The sequence below is a fragment of the Pseudophryne corroboree genome, chromosome 1, assembly GCF_028390025.1.
Source record: "Pseudophryne corroboree isolate aPseCor3 chromosome 1, aPseCor3.hap2, whole genome shotgun sequence".
Taxonomy (NCBI): Eukaryota; Metazoa; Chordata; class Amphibia; order Anura; family Myobatrachidae; genus Pseudophryne; species Pseudophryne corroboree.
This window is the reverse complement of record NC_086444.1, coordinates 321,772,265-321,788,679: the sequence shown is the minus strand read 5'-3', so window position 1 is coordinate 321,788,679 and position 16,415 is coordinate 321,772,265. Positions and strand designations below refer to the sequence as shown.

The 16,415-nt window shown below is 46.5% G+C and overlaps 1 protein-coding gene across 1 annotated transcript in view; it reads right to left on the bottom strand.

Annotated features, from left to right (window-relative positions):
* Positions 1–16,415, bottom strand: part of AACS (acetoacetyl-CoA synthetase) — a 386,016-nt gene that overhangs the window by 138,479 nt on the left and 231,122 nt on the right. The window contains exon 6 of the mRNA XM_063964600.1: positions 493–607. Within this exon, the coding sequence (XP_063820670.1) occupies positions 493–607 (115 nt within the window). The remainder of the gene's footprint in view (positions 1–492; positions 608–16,415) is intronic.

Below are 16,415 nucleotides of genomic sequence, written 5' to 3'. Positions count from 1 at the left end.
CTTCGCTAGACCTTGTGTAAAAATACATTGGCCGTTGTGAAAGTACTTCGCGCGTGCGCACTGCGCCGCATACGAAGAAGTGCCGTTTTTTTTACTTAATCGCAGCGAACATTTTCAGCTAGTGAACAACTCGGAATGACCCCCTAAGTCCGACTGCCCAGTCTCAATTAATCCTATTAAAGGCCAAGATAAACGTGGACCCATCTGTAGCTGTTTAAAAACAGCTTCCAGATGAGAGGTGCCGTTGCTCCTGCCTTGGCACCAAAAAAAACTAGCGGGCCCTAGGATGGGGCGGGGTATAGAGGACAAGGGAGGCAAGGCCTGCTGGGTACTGTTAAGTAACCCTTTTGGTGCCAGCCTGCTCCAAGCCCAGTATATACCCAGCATTGAGATTCTCCTGTGCCCCCTAGTGGACAAAAAAGAAAGTGTTACTGCACACTAACGCAACTGCTGGTGCACAGTAAATGACACATATGATGTGAAGTAATGTACCTTTCACTACACTCTGCAGCTTCTCCAAGTGAGAATGTTCTTTCCCATTGTAAATCACTGCTTCCACTGAGAAGATTAATTTGGGTTGAATTTGGGAAAATCTGTCCAGTACTCCCTACAAAGGCAGAAGAGACACAGAGAAGAAGAAAAATACTACATTAAAAACAGATATTTACTATTCCATATCAACACCTACATCCAGATCTCTTACACACATATTAATATAGTGTTTTATTGGAGGCTGCAACCTACTCAGACAAATCTTACAGGGACATATTTAATATTAAGGCTACCAGCTGGGCAGAGTTATACTATGCTCTGCTCCTTATACCAATATAAAACACTAAACAAGATAAACAAAATATAATAATGTCAGCCTATTTTATCTTATACAGAGAGAATATGAAATTTGCTGTCATAGTTCCACTTCAGAGAGATGCATTTAGCCCCATCAATAAAACATTACTGCAGACAGAACCTTTATTGCATTCTCCGCCTGCATCATTCATGGCTAAGTAACCACTGGTCTACAACCTAAAATAGCATCATATCTAGCAGCTGCAGCAACAGACTGTTATCCTGTATATTTTCCATCATTTAGACATCGTTCACTACCAGCTGCTATCTGTACAAACAGTCATTGCATAAGACATGCTTGACTATACACCAACAGGTTATCACAACAGAAATGGAGAGATTGTTTTTATGTATAATTCAAATCACTGTACAAACTACATAAAAGAACAGAGCAATAAACTAGGTTTGGGATTACAACAATCCAGTATCAGGTCTGTAGCAACAAATGTACTCTGGGGTGCTCCATAGTGGTGTCTATTGGAGGGTGTATTTGCTGGACACAGTTTAAGGTTATCCCTCTGTGCAGGCAGTACAGGAAGCTTTGTCTGCTAAAGTTTTGCGTGTGCTCCATTATATTTTTTGGACCTTTAGGGACCAAACTATGCCCTATAATGACAACATACTCTGCAAAAGACGTCACGCGGCATATCCCTTTACATAACACTCCTCCAAAGATTTATGATAGTGAAGATTGTCACACCTAAATTAGACTGATATGGGGGGAAAATTATAAAATTTTTTAACAAATGTATTTGCTTACAAAGCAACAGCAGTCCCTTTATAACACTCGTTACTGTTATCCAGCTAGTAATAACATTTACGTTAACTAGTACTTCAATATAAAACATGCATTTGTGTGTATTTTCCTGCACACCAATCCATCGTGGTTAGGTAAATAGAACCTGAACAGTAGAGAGACTAGTTTGCCGCACTATAGGAAACTCGTGTTCTGCTCAGCCCTGGACGCTAATCACCGAAAGCAAAGTACTAAAAATTGTGAAAGTGTATCACAGTTGAAAGTGTATCACATCTTACATGTAACACTAATATTGAGCTGTTTTAGGGAATGGAGACATGATTGCTGACTGCTACCCTTCTACATAGGCAATGATAACCCTGTAACTTTAATATGTACTTCTATTTTTAATTAAATAATAATAATAATGACTTCCATTAATGATGAAGCATATTGCGAGCTAATTCACCCTTTGCTTTTGATGTGGTGAAATACCGCTCCATCTATGCTTCTTTCCACTTTTCCTTCTCACTTGCATTCAGTTGACACTGGCTGTGTGGGTCATATACACAGGGCAGAAAGTTCACTTAATCTAGGGTAACCTGGCAGTTTCCATGCCGTACTACGCTGCATCATCAATAACTAAAGCCATGAATAAGCTGTTCGGGAGTCAGCACGGTTCGAAAGTGCAAAATTTGGTGCATAACTGAAATCAGCAACATTTTTTTCCATGTAATGTTTTCGGACACTGAAACTGCTGATAAGAATTTCGCTATGTAATCACTTTGAAATGGCTACTTAGAAACCAATAATTTACTGGCAAGATCTATGCAATTTAAGTCTCCATTCACACTGATATGTGCAATGTAAATGTATAATGTAAATGAGCATATAGTCTCAAAGACAATAGTTAAATTAAGTGTGATGACGCCAACAGAACACAAAATTATACTCCCAGAGATGAGTCAGAACAGTTACTGTCATGGCACAATACTGACCAAATTTGTACTAAGTGTGATAAGCCAGAGTCCAGTACAACTGGCTGTCCGGGCAATGAAGGATTATGGAAAGGACTGATTTTTAATGAAGTGAGGATTGCAGAAAAAGCGAACATTTACAAAAGAAATGAAAACACTAAAATAAGGTTAACACTTTCATATCCCTCTCTGGAAGTAAACCAGTTAAAATATCATTTGTGAAGATTTTTCCATGTAATAGTAAATGGCTTGAGGACAATGACGTTCTACTGCTCTCAAGTGGCAATATGGAGAAATGCAAAGGGCAAGACAATGAAATGAAACAGATTCCTGCTTAGGAGTTTGTCATCTGTGTCCTCAACTACTATTTATGGAAGGGCAAAGAAAGCTATGACAAAGATCACCATGCATTTCTGACTGGAGACAAATTGTTAGAAATGCCATTCATTGGTGCAAATTTTGATTAAAACCAAGCTGAATTTTAAATTGCACATCTATTTGAGATTTGTAATGTATAAAAAAAAACAGCCTATTGACCCCTTATTTTATTTATTTATGAATATTTATATAGCGTTAGCATATTTAGATCCACTTTACAATTGGGCAATACAGTAATAAAACAAGATCTGGGTAATAAGAAACAGTTACAAAGTTAAGCGGACCATGCTTGCAAGCCTACATTAGATAGGGAAAATAAGAATTTACTTACCGATAATTCTGTTTCTCGTAGTCCGTAGTGGATGCTGGGAACTCCGTAAGGACCATGGGGAATAGCGGCTCCGCAGGAGACTGGGCACAAAAGTAAAAGCTTTAGGACTACCTGGTGTGCACTGGCTCCTCCCCCTATGACCCTCCTCCAAGCCTCAGTTTGGATACTGTGCCCGGACAAGCGTACACAATAAGGAAGGATTTTGAATCCCGGGTAAGACTCATACCAGCCACACCAATCACACCGTACAACCTGTGATCTGAACCCAGTTAACAGCATGATAACAGAGGAGCCTCTGAAAAGATGGCTCACAACAATAATAACCCGATTTTTGTAACAATAACTATGTACAAGTATTGCAGACAATCCGCACTTGGGATGGGCGCCCAGCATCCACTACGGACTACGAGAAATAGAATTATCGGTAAGTAAATTCTTATTTTCTCTGACGTCCTAGTGGATGCTGGGAACTCCGTAAGGACCATGGGGATTATACCAAAGCTGCCAAACGGGCGGGAGAGTGCGGATGACTCTGCAGCACCGAATGAGAGAACTCAAGGTCCTACTCAGCCAGGGTATCAAATTTGTAGAATTTAGCAAACGTGTTTGCCCCTGACCAAGTAGCTGCTCGGCAAAGTTGTAAAGCCGAGACCCCTCGGGCAGCCGCCCAAGATGAGCCCACCTTCCTTGTGGAATGGGCTTTTACAGATTTTGGCTGTGGCAGGCCTGCCACAGAATGTGCAAGCTGAATTGTACTACAAATCCAACGAGCAATAGTCTGCTTAGAAGCAGGAGCACCCAGCTTGTTGGGTGCATACAGGATAAACAGCGAGTCAGATTTCCTGACTCCAGCCGTCCTGGAAACATATATTTTCAGGGCCCTGACTACGTCCAGCAACTTGGAGTCCTCCAAGTCCCTAGTAGCCGCAGGTACCACAATAGGCTGGTTCAAGTGAAACGCTGAAACCACCTTAGGGAGAAATTGAGGACGAGTCCTCAATTCCGCCCTGTCTGAATGGAAGATCAGATAAGGGCTTTTACAGGATAAAGCCCGCCAATTCTGACACGTGCCTGGCCGAGGCCAGGGCCAACTACATGACCACTTTTCATGTGAGATATTTTAACTCCACAGATTCAAGTGGTTCAAACCAATGTGACTTTAGGAACCCCAAAACTACATTGAGATCCCAAGGTGCCACTGGAGGCACAAAAGGAGGCTGTATATGCAGTACCCCTTTTACAGACGTCTGAACTTCAGGTAGTGAAGCTAGTTCTTTCTGGAAGAAAATTGACAGGGCCGAAATTTGAACCTTAATGGACCCCAATTTTAGGCCCATAGACACTCCTGTTTACAGGAAATGCAGGAATCGACCTAGTTGAAATTCCTCCATCGGGGCCTTACTGGCCTCGCACCACGCAACATATTTTCGCCAAATGCGGTGATAATGCTTTGCAGTTACATCCTTCCTGGCTTGACCAGGGTAGGGATGACTTCATCCGGAATGCCTTTTTCCTTCAGGATCCGGCGTTCAACCGCCCTGCCGTCAAACGCAGCCGCGGTAAGTCTTGGAATAGACAGGGTCCTTGCTGGAGCAGGTCCCTTCTTAGAGGTAGAGGCCACGGGTCCTCCGTGAGCATCTCTTGAAATTCCGGGTACCAAGTCCTTCTTGGTCAATCCGGAGCCACGAGTATAATTCTTACTCCCCTCCGCCTTATAATTCTCAGTACTTTTGGTATGAGAGGAAGAGGAGGGAACACATACACTGACTGGTACACCCACGGTGTTACCAGAGAGTCCACAGCTATTGCCTGAGGGTCCCTTGACCTGGCGCAATACCTGTCCAATTTTTTTTTTTTTTAGGCGGGACGCCATCATGTCCACCTTTGGTTTTTCCCAATGGTTTACAATCATGTGGAATACTTCTGGGTGAAGTCCCCACTCTCCCGGGTGGAGGTCGTGCCTGCTGAGGAAGTCTGCTTCCCAGTTGTCCACTCCCGGAATGAACACTGCTGACAGTGCTATCACATGATTTTCCGCCCAGCGAAAAATCCTTGCAGCTTCTGCCATTGCCCTCCTGCTTCTTGTGCCGCCCTGTCTGTTTACGTGGGCGACTGCCGTGATGTTGTCCGACTGGATCAGCACCGGCTGACCTTGAAGCAGAGGTCTTGCTTGGCTTAGGGCATTGTAAATGGCCCTTATCTCCAAATATATATGTGAAGTGATGTCTCCAGGCTTGACCACAAGTCCTGGAAATTTCTTCCCTGTGTGACTGCTCCCCAGCCTCGCAGGCTGGCATCCGTGGTCACTAGGACCCAGTCCTGAATGCCGAATCTGCGGCCCTCTAGAAGATGAGCACTCTGCAACCACCACAGGAGAGACACCCTTGTCTTTGGTGACAGGGTTATCCGCTGATGCATCTGAAGATGCGATCCGGACCATTTGTCCAGCAGGTCCCACTGGAAAGTTCTTGTGTGGAATCTGCCGAATGGAATTGCTTCGTAGGAAGCCACCATTTTTCCCAGGACCCTTGTGCACTGATGCACTGACACTTGGCCTGGTTTTAGGAGGTTTCTGACTAGTTCGGATAACTCCCTGGCTTTCTCCTCCGGGAGAAAACACCTTTTTCTGGACTGTGTCCAGGATCATCCCTAGGAATAGAAGGCGTGTCGACGGGATCAGCTGCGATTTTGGAATATTGAGAATCCAACCGTGCTGCCACAGCACTATCTGAGATAGTGCTACCCCGACTTCCAACTGTTTCCTGGATCTTGCCCTTATCAGGAGATCGTCCAAGTAAGGGATAACTAAAACTCCCTTCTTTCGAAGGAGTATCATCATTTCGGCCATTACCTTGGTAAAGACCCGGGGTGCCGTGGACAACCCAAACGGCAGCGTCTGAAACTGATAGTGACAGTTCTGTACCACAAACCTGAGGTACCCTTGGAGAAGGGTAAATTAGGACATGTAGGTAAGCATTTTTGCTGTCCAGAGAGACCATATAGTCCCCTTCTTCCAGGTTTGCAATCACTGCTCTGAGTGACTCCATCTTGAATTTGAACCTTTGTATGTAAGTGTTCAAGGATTTTAGATTTAAAATTGGTCTCACCGAGCCGTCCGGCTTCGGTACCACAAATAGTGTGGAATAGTACCCCTTTCCCTGTTGCAGGAGGGGTACCTTGATTATCACCTGCTGGGAATACAGCCTGTGAATGGCTTGCAATACTGTCTCCCTGTCTGAGGGAGACGTCGGTAAAGCAGACTTTATGAAACGGCGAGGGGGAGACGTCTCGAATTTCTTGAGACGGGCCCCCACCGTGCCTGAGACCGCTTGTAAAGCCCAGCGTCATGCTGAGGACTTTTCGGAGGCGGGAGAGGGCTTTTGTTCCTGGGAATTGGCTGTTTGCTGCAGCCTTTTTCCTCTCCCTCTGCCACGGGGCAGAAATGAGGCGCCTTTTGTCTTAGGTTGAGAAGCTACCTGGGGTAAAAATGTGGATTTTCCAGCCGTTGCCGTGGCCACCAGGTCTGTTAGACCTACCCCAAATAACTCCTCCCTTTTATAAGGCGATACTTCCATATGCCTTTTGGAATCAGCATCACCTGACCACTGTCCTGTCCATAACCCTCTTCTGGCAGAAATGGACAGCGCACTTACTCTTGATGCCAGTCGGCAAATATCCCTCTGTGCATCACGCATATATAGAAATGCATCTTTTAAATGCTCTATAGTTAGTAATATACTGTCCCTATCTAGGGTATCAATATTGTCAGTCAGGGAATCCGACCAAGCCACCACAGCACTGCACATCCAGGCTGAGGCGATTGCTGGTCGCAGTATCACACCCGTGTGAGTGTATATACATTTTAGGATATTTTACTGCTTTCTGTCAGCAGGTTCCTTAAGGGCGGCCGTATCCGGGGACGGTAGTGCCACCTGTTTAGACAAGCGTGTGAGCGCTTTATTCACCCTAAGGGGTGTTTCCCAATGTGCCCTATCCTCTGGCGGGAAGGGGTATGATGCTAATAACTTTTTAGGAATTAACAGTTTTTATCGGGGGAAACCCACGCTTCATCACACACTTCATTTAATTCCTCAGATGCAGGAAAAACTACAGGCAGTTTTTTCTCACCCAACATAATACCCTTTTTAGTGGTACTGGTATTATCAGAAATGTGTAAAAACATTTTCCATAGCCTCAATCATGTAACGTGTGGCCCTACTGGAAGTCACATTCGTCTCTTAATCGTCGACACTGGAGTCAGTATCCGTGTCGGCGTCTGTATCTGCCATCTGCGGTAACGGGCGTTTTAGGGCCCCAGATGGCTTTTGAGACACCTGGACAGGCACAGGCTGAGTCGCCGGCTGTCTCATGTCAACAATCTTTTGTAAAGAGCTGACACTGTCACATAATTCCTTCCATAAGCTCATCCACTCAGGTGTCGACTCCCTAGGGGGTGACATCTCTGTTACAGGCAATTGCTCCGCCTCCACCTCATTTTCCTCCTCATACATGTCGACACAACGTACCGACACACAGCACACACACAGGGAATGCTCTGATAGAGGACAGGACCCCACTAGCCCTTTGGGGAGACAGAGGGAGAGTATGCCAGCACACACCAGAGCGCTATATATATATACAGGGATAACCTTATATAAGTGTTTTTCCCCTTATAGCTGCTGTATTGTTATACTGCGCCTAATTAGTGCCCCCCTCTCTTTTTTAACCCCTTTCTGTAGTGTAGTAACTGCAGGGGAGAGCCAGGGAGCTTCCCTCCAACGGAGCTGTGAGAGAAAATGGCGCCAGTGTGCTGAGGAGATAGGCTCCGCCCCCTTCTCGGCGGCCTTTTCTCCCGTTTTTCTGTGGAATCTGGCAGGGGTTAAAATTCATCCATATAGCCCTGGGGGCTATATGTGATGTATTTTCGCCAGCCAAGGTGTTTTTATTGCTGCTCAGGGCGCCCCCCCCTAGCGCCCTGCACCCTCAGTGACCGAAGTGTGAAGTGTGCTGAGGAGCAATGGCGCACAGCTGCAGTGCTGTGCGCTACCTTGGTGAAGACAGGATGTCTTCTGCCGCCGATTTTTCCGGACCTCTTCTTGCTTCTGGCTCTGTAAGGGGGCCGGCGGCGCGGCTCTGGGACCGAGCTCCGAGGCTGGGCCTGTGTTCGGTCCCTCTGGAGCTAATGGTGTCCAGTAGCCTAAGAAGCCCAATCCACTCTGCACGCAGGTGAGTTCGCTTCTTCTCCCCTTAGTCCCTCGATGCAGTGAGCCTGTTGCCAGCAGGTCTCACTGAAAATAAAAAACCTAAAACTAAACTTTCACTAAGAAGCTCAGGAGAGCCCCTAGTGTGCACCCTTCTCGGCCGGGCACAAAAATCTAACTGAGGCTTGGAGGAGGGTCATAGGTGGAGGAGCCAGTGCACACCAGGTAGTCCTAAAGCTTTTACTTTTGTGCCCAGTCTCCTGCGGAGCCGCTATTCCCCATGGTCCTTACAGAGTTCCCAGCATCCACTAGGACGTCAGAGAAATAGGAATTTGATACAAGAGGTTAACGGCAGTATCTAATTAGCCCCAATCCTTTTTCAGCAGATACAAACTTTGCGATATTTGACCAACGGTTATTATTGTCTGAAGGGCCCGCTATCGTGCATGCGATAACACATGGGATCCAGGATAAGTTCCCAATCCCATGTGTTATCGCAGCTTCAAGGGCTGCTTATTGTGGATTATGCTTCTGGTGCCTAAGGCACTCGAAGCAAATCACCGACAAGTGCTGGTTATCGGGGTGAATTGGATAGCCCCCGGCGAACCTATTAGCAGAGGTAAATTACTGCTGCTAAATTAGATTGCAAGATAAAAAGTGCTTCCGCAAATATTATGGTCTCGTTCACACATATGCATCCGGAAATGGGTAAAATCACATTTACCTAGGAGGCGGCTCTTCCTAGTGAAATGGGCAGGATGGGGAGCATAATGTTGCGAATCTCAGGTCTATGAGAGGGCGGGCCAAAATGCTGTGTTTCTATGACAATTGCATTGTTTTAGACCCACTCTTTTAGACACCCAATTTGTGGAATTATGCAGTGAGGGGTTGTAAAAACTGACCTGCCCTGCACCCTCATTGGTCAGTTGCATATCTCATCCAGACTCTCCTCCAGAGTGGAGAAATCAAATGTAGGCAAGTTAGATTTATTTTTCCATGTATTTTCTATGCTGTTGCCAATACTAAACTGGTAATATGCTTTAAAATGAGACATCACCTGTTTATCATGCATTAACCTTTTAAAAGGCCTCATGAGAAATCATTTTATCACTATTGTATAGCGCACTTTTTTTAGGCACTCGTCAGCATCTCAAAAGTGCAGTAACATAGGTGTGAACAAGCCATTACCACATATTTTGTGAATATAACCCTGTATCATGTGATCTTTTTCACAACACTGGACATTTTGAATAAGGACAACAATATGGAGAAAAAAGAGACTCTTTTGTGGGCGCACTCTTAACTTTTAAATAATATATTTCATATATTATTTAAAAGTTAAGAGTGCGCCCACAAAAGAGTCTCTTTTTTCTCCATATTGTTGTCGTTAGCAGCCCCATTGACTCAGGGTGCACCACCAAATTATGATTAGAAAACCACGTTTTCTTTGTATTTTTTCATTTTGGTAAAATAAATTGATACTTTATTATACACCGGTGCGGTACCTCTCCAAATATATGACATTTTGAATAAGGACATGAGCCAAAAATGGATGCCTCCATGTCCCATCTTGGGAATTGGCAATTTCAAGGTTTTTAAAGAGCAGCTGTTAACGTTTTCCATTTTGGGGGGAAAGTACATGATTTTGTGTGTATCCAGATGAAAGATTAACAATGTATAGGTCGACGGTCAATAGGTCCACAGGACTGGTGAAAGATCAACAGGTACAAAAGATAGACGCAAAGTTGGTCATCATTTGTATTTTCAACATTTTTAGTGTTAGGCACCAAGAAGGACAGTTAGGCTACGGGAGCGGACAGTTATGGATAAGCACTAGGGGGAAGTTTAGGGTTAGGCACTAGGTGGAGGGTTGAGCTGCCGGAGGGGACGGTTAGTGTTAGGCATAAAGTGGGACAGTTATGGTTAGGCTACTAGAGGGGACAGATATGATTAAGTACTAGGGGAAAGGTTAGGGTAAGGCACTAGGTGGAGGGTAAGGTTTAGGCTGCTGGAGGGGACGGTTAGTGCTAGGCACCAAGGAAGGCAGAAATTGTTAGACAACAGGAACAAGAGGTTATGGTTAGGCACTAGGGGGAGGGTAAGGGTTAAATTTGGGCAAAAATACAAAGAAAAAAACGTGTCAACCATTCTTGTACCGACCATTTCCATGTCGACATTTTGAACCTGTCTACCTTAAGCATTATTGACCTTTTATCTGTCGGCCTATATATTGTAAAATCTTTAAATCCACACCCGATTTTGTGTGCATAACCAATGGTTTCTTTTCCCATGGACAGTTGCCTGAGGGGTGCAGGACTACAAGGTGTAGGTGGCAGGACTTTATTTGTTTTGGGGACCCACCTTACCCCGCTGAACACTGCAATGGGGGCCAGCCTCCAAGGCCAGTCTCCTCACTGTACACAGCTCACCTCAAGCAGCGTCGCCAACCACTGCCTACTGGTAGAGACTGTGATGCTCACAGCGTTAGTGCACCAGCCAGAGGATGGACAAATAAGTTGACAGAGGTATGTCCACATCCACCAGCTGAAGAGGGGTGTGTGTGTTTTGATCGGAACTCACTGTGAGCCGTTTTTGGAGGATAATATGGCGGAGGTTTGTAATAGGCTAGGGCAGGGGTGAGCATGAGGAGGGGTCCGATGGCATATTAGGGACATGTAAAGATGTCTGACTGCATATAAAGGGGCATGTGGAGGGACCTGATGACATATTATAGGCATGTGAAGGTGTTTGATAGCGCATTAGAGACGGGGACTAGGCTTATGCACAAAATTGGCAAGTAGAAAAGTCTGATAGCAAACAAGGGACAAGTAGGGGAGTGTGACAGAATATAAGAGGCATCTGGAAAAGTCTGATGGCATGTAAGGGGAATGTGGAGGGGGTCTAATGGAATATATGGAACATGTGGAAAGGTATGAAATAATAGGATTTTGGTACCTACCGGTAAATCCTTTTCTCCTAGTCCGTAGAGGATGCTGGGGACTCCAAAAGAACCATGGGGTATAGACGGGATCCGCAGGAGCTTGGGCACACTGAAAAGACTTAAACTGGGTGTGAACTGGCTCCTCCCTCTATGCCACTCCTCCAGACCCCAGTTATAGGAACTGTGCCCAGGAGAGACGGACATTTTGAGGAAAGGATTTTTGTTTAAACTAAGGGCTACAAACATACCAGCCCACACCACAAACATACCGTACAACCGGAGTAACAGTAAACCAGAAAACAGTATGAATTAACAACAGCAACAAGCTGAAAACGAGAAATAAACCACCGTGTATAAACTAAGTTAACCAGCAAGAAAAAACTGCAAGTTACAGTCCGCACTGGGATGGGCGCCCAGCATCCTCTACGGACTAGGAGAAAATAAGAATTTACTTACCGATAATTCTATTTCTCATAGTCCGTAGTGGATGCTGGGGACTCCGTAAGGACCATGGGGAATAGCGGCTCCGCAGGAGACTGGGCACAAAAGTAAAAGCTTTAGGACTACCTGGTGTGCACTGGCTCCTCCCCCTATGACCCTCCTCCAAGCCTCAGTTAGGATACTGTGCCCGGACGAGCGTACACAATAAGGAAGGATATTGAATCCCGGGTAAGACTCATACCAGCCACACCAATCACACCGTACAACCTGTGATCTGAACCCAGTTAACAGCATGATAACAGAGGAGCCTCTGAAAAGATGGCTCACAACAATAATAACCCGATTTTTGTAACAATAACTATGTACAAGTATTGCAGACAATCCGCACTTGGGATGGGCGCCCAGCATCCACTACGGACTATGAGAAATAGAATTATCGGTAAGTAAATTCTTATTTTCTCTAACGTCCTAAGTGGATGCTGGGGACTCCGTAAGGACCATGGGGATTATACCAAAGCTCCCAAACGGGCGGGAGAGTGCGGATGACTCTGCAGCACCGAATGAGAGAACTCCAGGTCCTCCTCAGCCAGGGTATCAAATTTGTAGAATTTAGCAAACGTGTTTGCCCCTGACCAAGTAGCTGCTCGGCAAAGTTGTAAAGCCGAGACCCCTCGGGCAGCCGCCCAAGATGAGCCCACCTTCCTTGTGGAATGGGCATTTACAGATTTTGGCTGTGGCAGGCCTGCCACAGAATGTGCAAGCTGAATTGTACTACAAATCCAGCGAGCAATAGTCTGCTTAGAAGCAGGAGCACCCAGCTTGATGGGTGCATACAGGATAAATAGCGAGTCAGATTTTCTGACTCCAGCCGTCCTGGAAACATATATTTTCAGGGCCCTGACTACGTCCAGCAACTTGGAGTCCTCCAAGTCCCTAGTAGCCGCAGGCACCACAATAGGCTGGTTCAAGTGAAATGCTGAAACCACCTTAGGGAGAAATTGAGGACGAGTCCTCAATTCTGCCCTGTCCGTATGAAAAATTAGGTAAGGGCTTTTATAGGATAAAGCCGCCAATTCTGAGACACGCCTGGCTGAAGCCAGGGCTAACAGCATTACCACCTTCCATGTGAGATATTTTAAGTCCACAGTGGAAAGTGGTTCAAACCAATGTGATTTTAGGAATCCCAAAACTACATTTAGATCCCAAGGTGCCACTGGAGGCACAAAAGGAGGTTGTATATGCAGTACCCCCTTGACAAACGTCTGTACTTCAGGAACTGAAGCCAGTTCTTTTTGGAAGAAAATCGACAGGGCCGAAATCTGAACCTTAATGGACCCTAATTTTAGGCCCATAGACAGTCCTGTTTGTAGGAAATGCAGGAAACGACCCAGTTGAAATTCCTCTGTAGGGGCCTTCCTGGCCTCGCACCACGCAACATATTTACGCCAAATACGGTGATAATGTTGTACGGTTACATCCTTCCTGGCTTTGATCAGGGTAGGGATGACTTCATCCGGAATGCCTTTTTCCTTCAGGATCCGGCGTTCAACCGCCATGCCGTCAAACGCAGCCGCGGTAAGTCTTGGAAGAGACAGGGTCCCTGCTGGAGCAGGTCCTTTCTTAGAGGTAGAGGCCACGGGTCCTCTGTGAGCATCTCTTGAAGTTCCGGGTACCAAGACCTTCTTGGCCAATCCGGAGCCACGAGTATAGTCCTTACTCCTCTCCTTCTTATGATCCTCAGTACCTTGGGTATGAGAGGCAGAGGAGGGAACACATACACTGACTGGTACACCCATGGTGTTACCAGAGCGTCCACAGCTATTGCCTGAGGGTCCCTTGACCTGGCGCAATATCTGTCTAGTTTTTTGTTGAGGCGGGACGCCATCATGTCCACCTTTGGTTTTTTCCAACGGTTCACAATCATGTGGAAGACTTCTGGGTGAAGTCCCCACTCCCCCGGGTGGAGGTCGTGTCTGCTGAGGAAGTCTGCTTCCCAGTTGTCCACACCCGGAATGAACACTGCTGACAGTGCTATCACATGATTTTCTGCCCAGCGAAGAATCCTTGCAACTTCTGTCATTGCCCTCCTGCTTCTTGTGCCGCCCTGTCTGTTTACGTGGGCGACTGCCGTGATGTTGTCCGACTGGATCAGCACCGGCTGACCTTGAAGCAGAGGTCTTGCTAGGCTCAGAGCATTGTAGATGGCTCTTAGCTCCAGGATATTTATGTGAAGTGATGTCTCCAGGCTTGACCACAAGCCCTGGAAATTTCGTCCCTGTGTGACTGCTCCCCAGCCTCTCAGGCTGGCATCCGTGGTCACCAGGACCCAGTCCTGAATGCCGAATCTGCGGCCCTCTAGAAGATGAGCACTCTGCAACCACCACAGGAGAGACACCCTTGTCCTTGGAGACAGGGTTATCCGCTGATGCATCTGAAGATGCGATCCGGACCATTTGTCCAGCAGATCCCACTGAAAAGTTCTTGCGTGGAATCTGCCGAATAGAATCGCTTCGTAAGAAGCCACCATTTTTCCCAGGACCCTTGTGCATTGATGCACTGACACTTGGCCTGGTTTTAGGAGGTTCCTGACTAGCTCGGATAACTCCCTGGCTTTCTCCTCCGGGAGAAACACCTTTTTCTGGACTGTGTCCAGAATCATCCCTAGGAACAGCAGACGCGTCGTCGGAATCAGCTGCGATTTTGGAATATTTAGAATCCACCCGTGCTGTCGTAGCACTACTTGAGATAGTGCTACTCCGACCTCTAACTGTTCCCTGGACCTTGCCCTTATCAGGAGATCGTCCAAGTAAGGGATAATTAAGACGCCTTTTCTTCGAAGAAGAATCATCATTTCGGCCATTACCTTGGTAAAGACCCGGGGTGCCGTGGACAATCCAAACGGCAGCGTCTGAAACTGATAGTGACAGTTCTGTACCACAAACCTGAGGTACCCTTGGTGAGAAGGGCAAATTGGGACATGGAGGTAAGCATCCTTGATGTCCAGAGACACCATATAGTCCCCTTCTTCCAGGTTCGCTATCACTGCTCTGAGTGACTCCATCTTGAATTTGAACCTTTGTATGTAAGTGTTCAAGGATTTCAGATCTAAAATAGGTCTCACCGAGCCGTCCGGCTTCGGTACCACAAACAGCGTGGAATAATACCCCTTTCCCTGTTGTAGGAGGGGTACCTTGATTATCACCTGCTGGGAATACAGCTTGTGAATGGCTTCCAATACCGCCTCCCTGTCGGAGGGAGACGTTGGTAAAGCAGACTTCAGGAACCGGCGAGGGGGAGACGTCTCGAATTCCAATTTGTACCCCTGAGATACTACCTGCAGGATCCAGGGGTCCACTTGCGAGTGAGCCCACTGCGCGCTGAAATTCTTGAGACGACCCCCCACCGTACCTGAGTCCGCTTGCAAGGCCCCAGCGTCATGCTGAGGACTTGGCAGAAGCGGGGGAGGGCTTCTGTTCCTGGGAAGAGGCTGCCTGCTGCAGTCTTTTTCCCCTTCCTCTGCCCCGGGGCAGATATGAGTGGCCTTTTGCCCGCTTGCCCTGATGGGGACGAAAGGATTGAGCCTGAAAAGACGGTGTCTTTTTCTGCTGAGAGGTGACCTGGGGTAAAAAGGTGGATTTCCCAGCCGTTGCCGTGGCCACCAGGTCCGATAGACCGACCCCAAATAACTCCTCCCCTTTATACGGCAATACTTCCATATGCCGTTTGGAATCCGCATCACCTGACCACTGTTGCGTCCATAACCCTCTTCTGGCAGAAATGGACAGCGCACTTACTCTTGATGCCAGAGTGCAAATATCCCTCTGTGCATCTCGCATATATAGAAATGCATCCTTTAAATGCTCTATAGTCAATAATATACTGTCCCTGTCCAGGGTATCAATATTTTCAGTCAGGGAATCCGACCAAGCCACCCCAGCACTGCACATCCAGGCTGAGGCGATTGCTGGTCTCAGTATAACACCAGTATGTGTGTATATACTTTTTAGGATATTTTCCAGCTTTCTATCAGCTGGCTCCTTGAGGGCGGCCGTATCCGGAGACGGTAACGCCACTTGTTTTGATAAGCGTGTGAGCGCCTTATCTACCCTAGGGGGTGTTTCCCAACGCGCCCTAACCTCTGGCGGGAAAGGGTATAATGCCAATAATTTTTTAGAAATTAGCAGTTTTTTATCGGGGGAAACCCACGCTTCATCACACACCTCATTTAATTCATCTGATTCAGGAAAAACTACGGGTAGTTTTTTCACACCCCACATAATACCCTTTTTTGTGATACTTGTAGTATCAGAAATGTTCAAAACCTCCTTCATTGCCGTGATCATGTAACGTGTGGCCCTACTGGAAAATACGTTTGTTTCCTCACCGTCGACACTGGAGTCAGTGTCCGTGTCTGGGTCTGTGTCGACCATCTGAGGTAACGGGCGCTTTAGAGCCCCTGACGGTGTTTGAGACGCCTGGACAGGTATTAACTGTTTTTCCGGCTGTCTCATGTCGTCAACAGTCTTTTGTAAAGTGCTGACGCTATCACGTAATTCCTTCC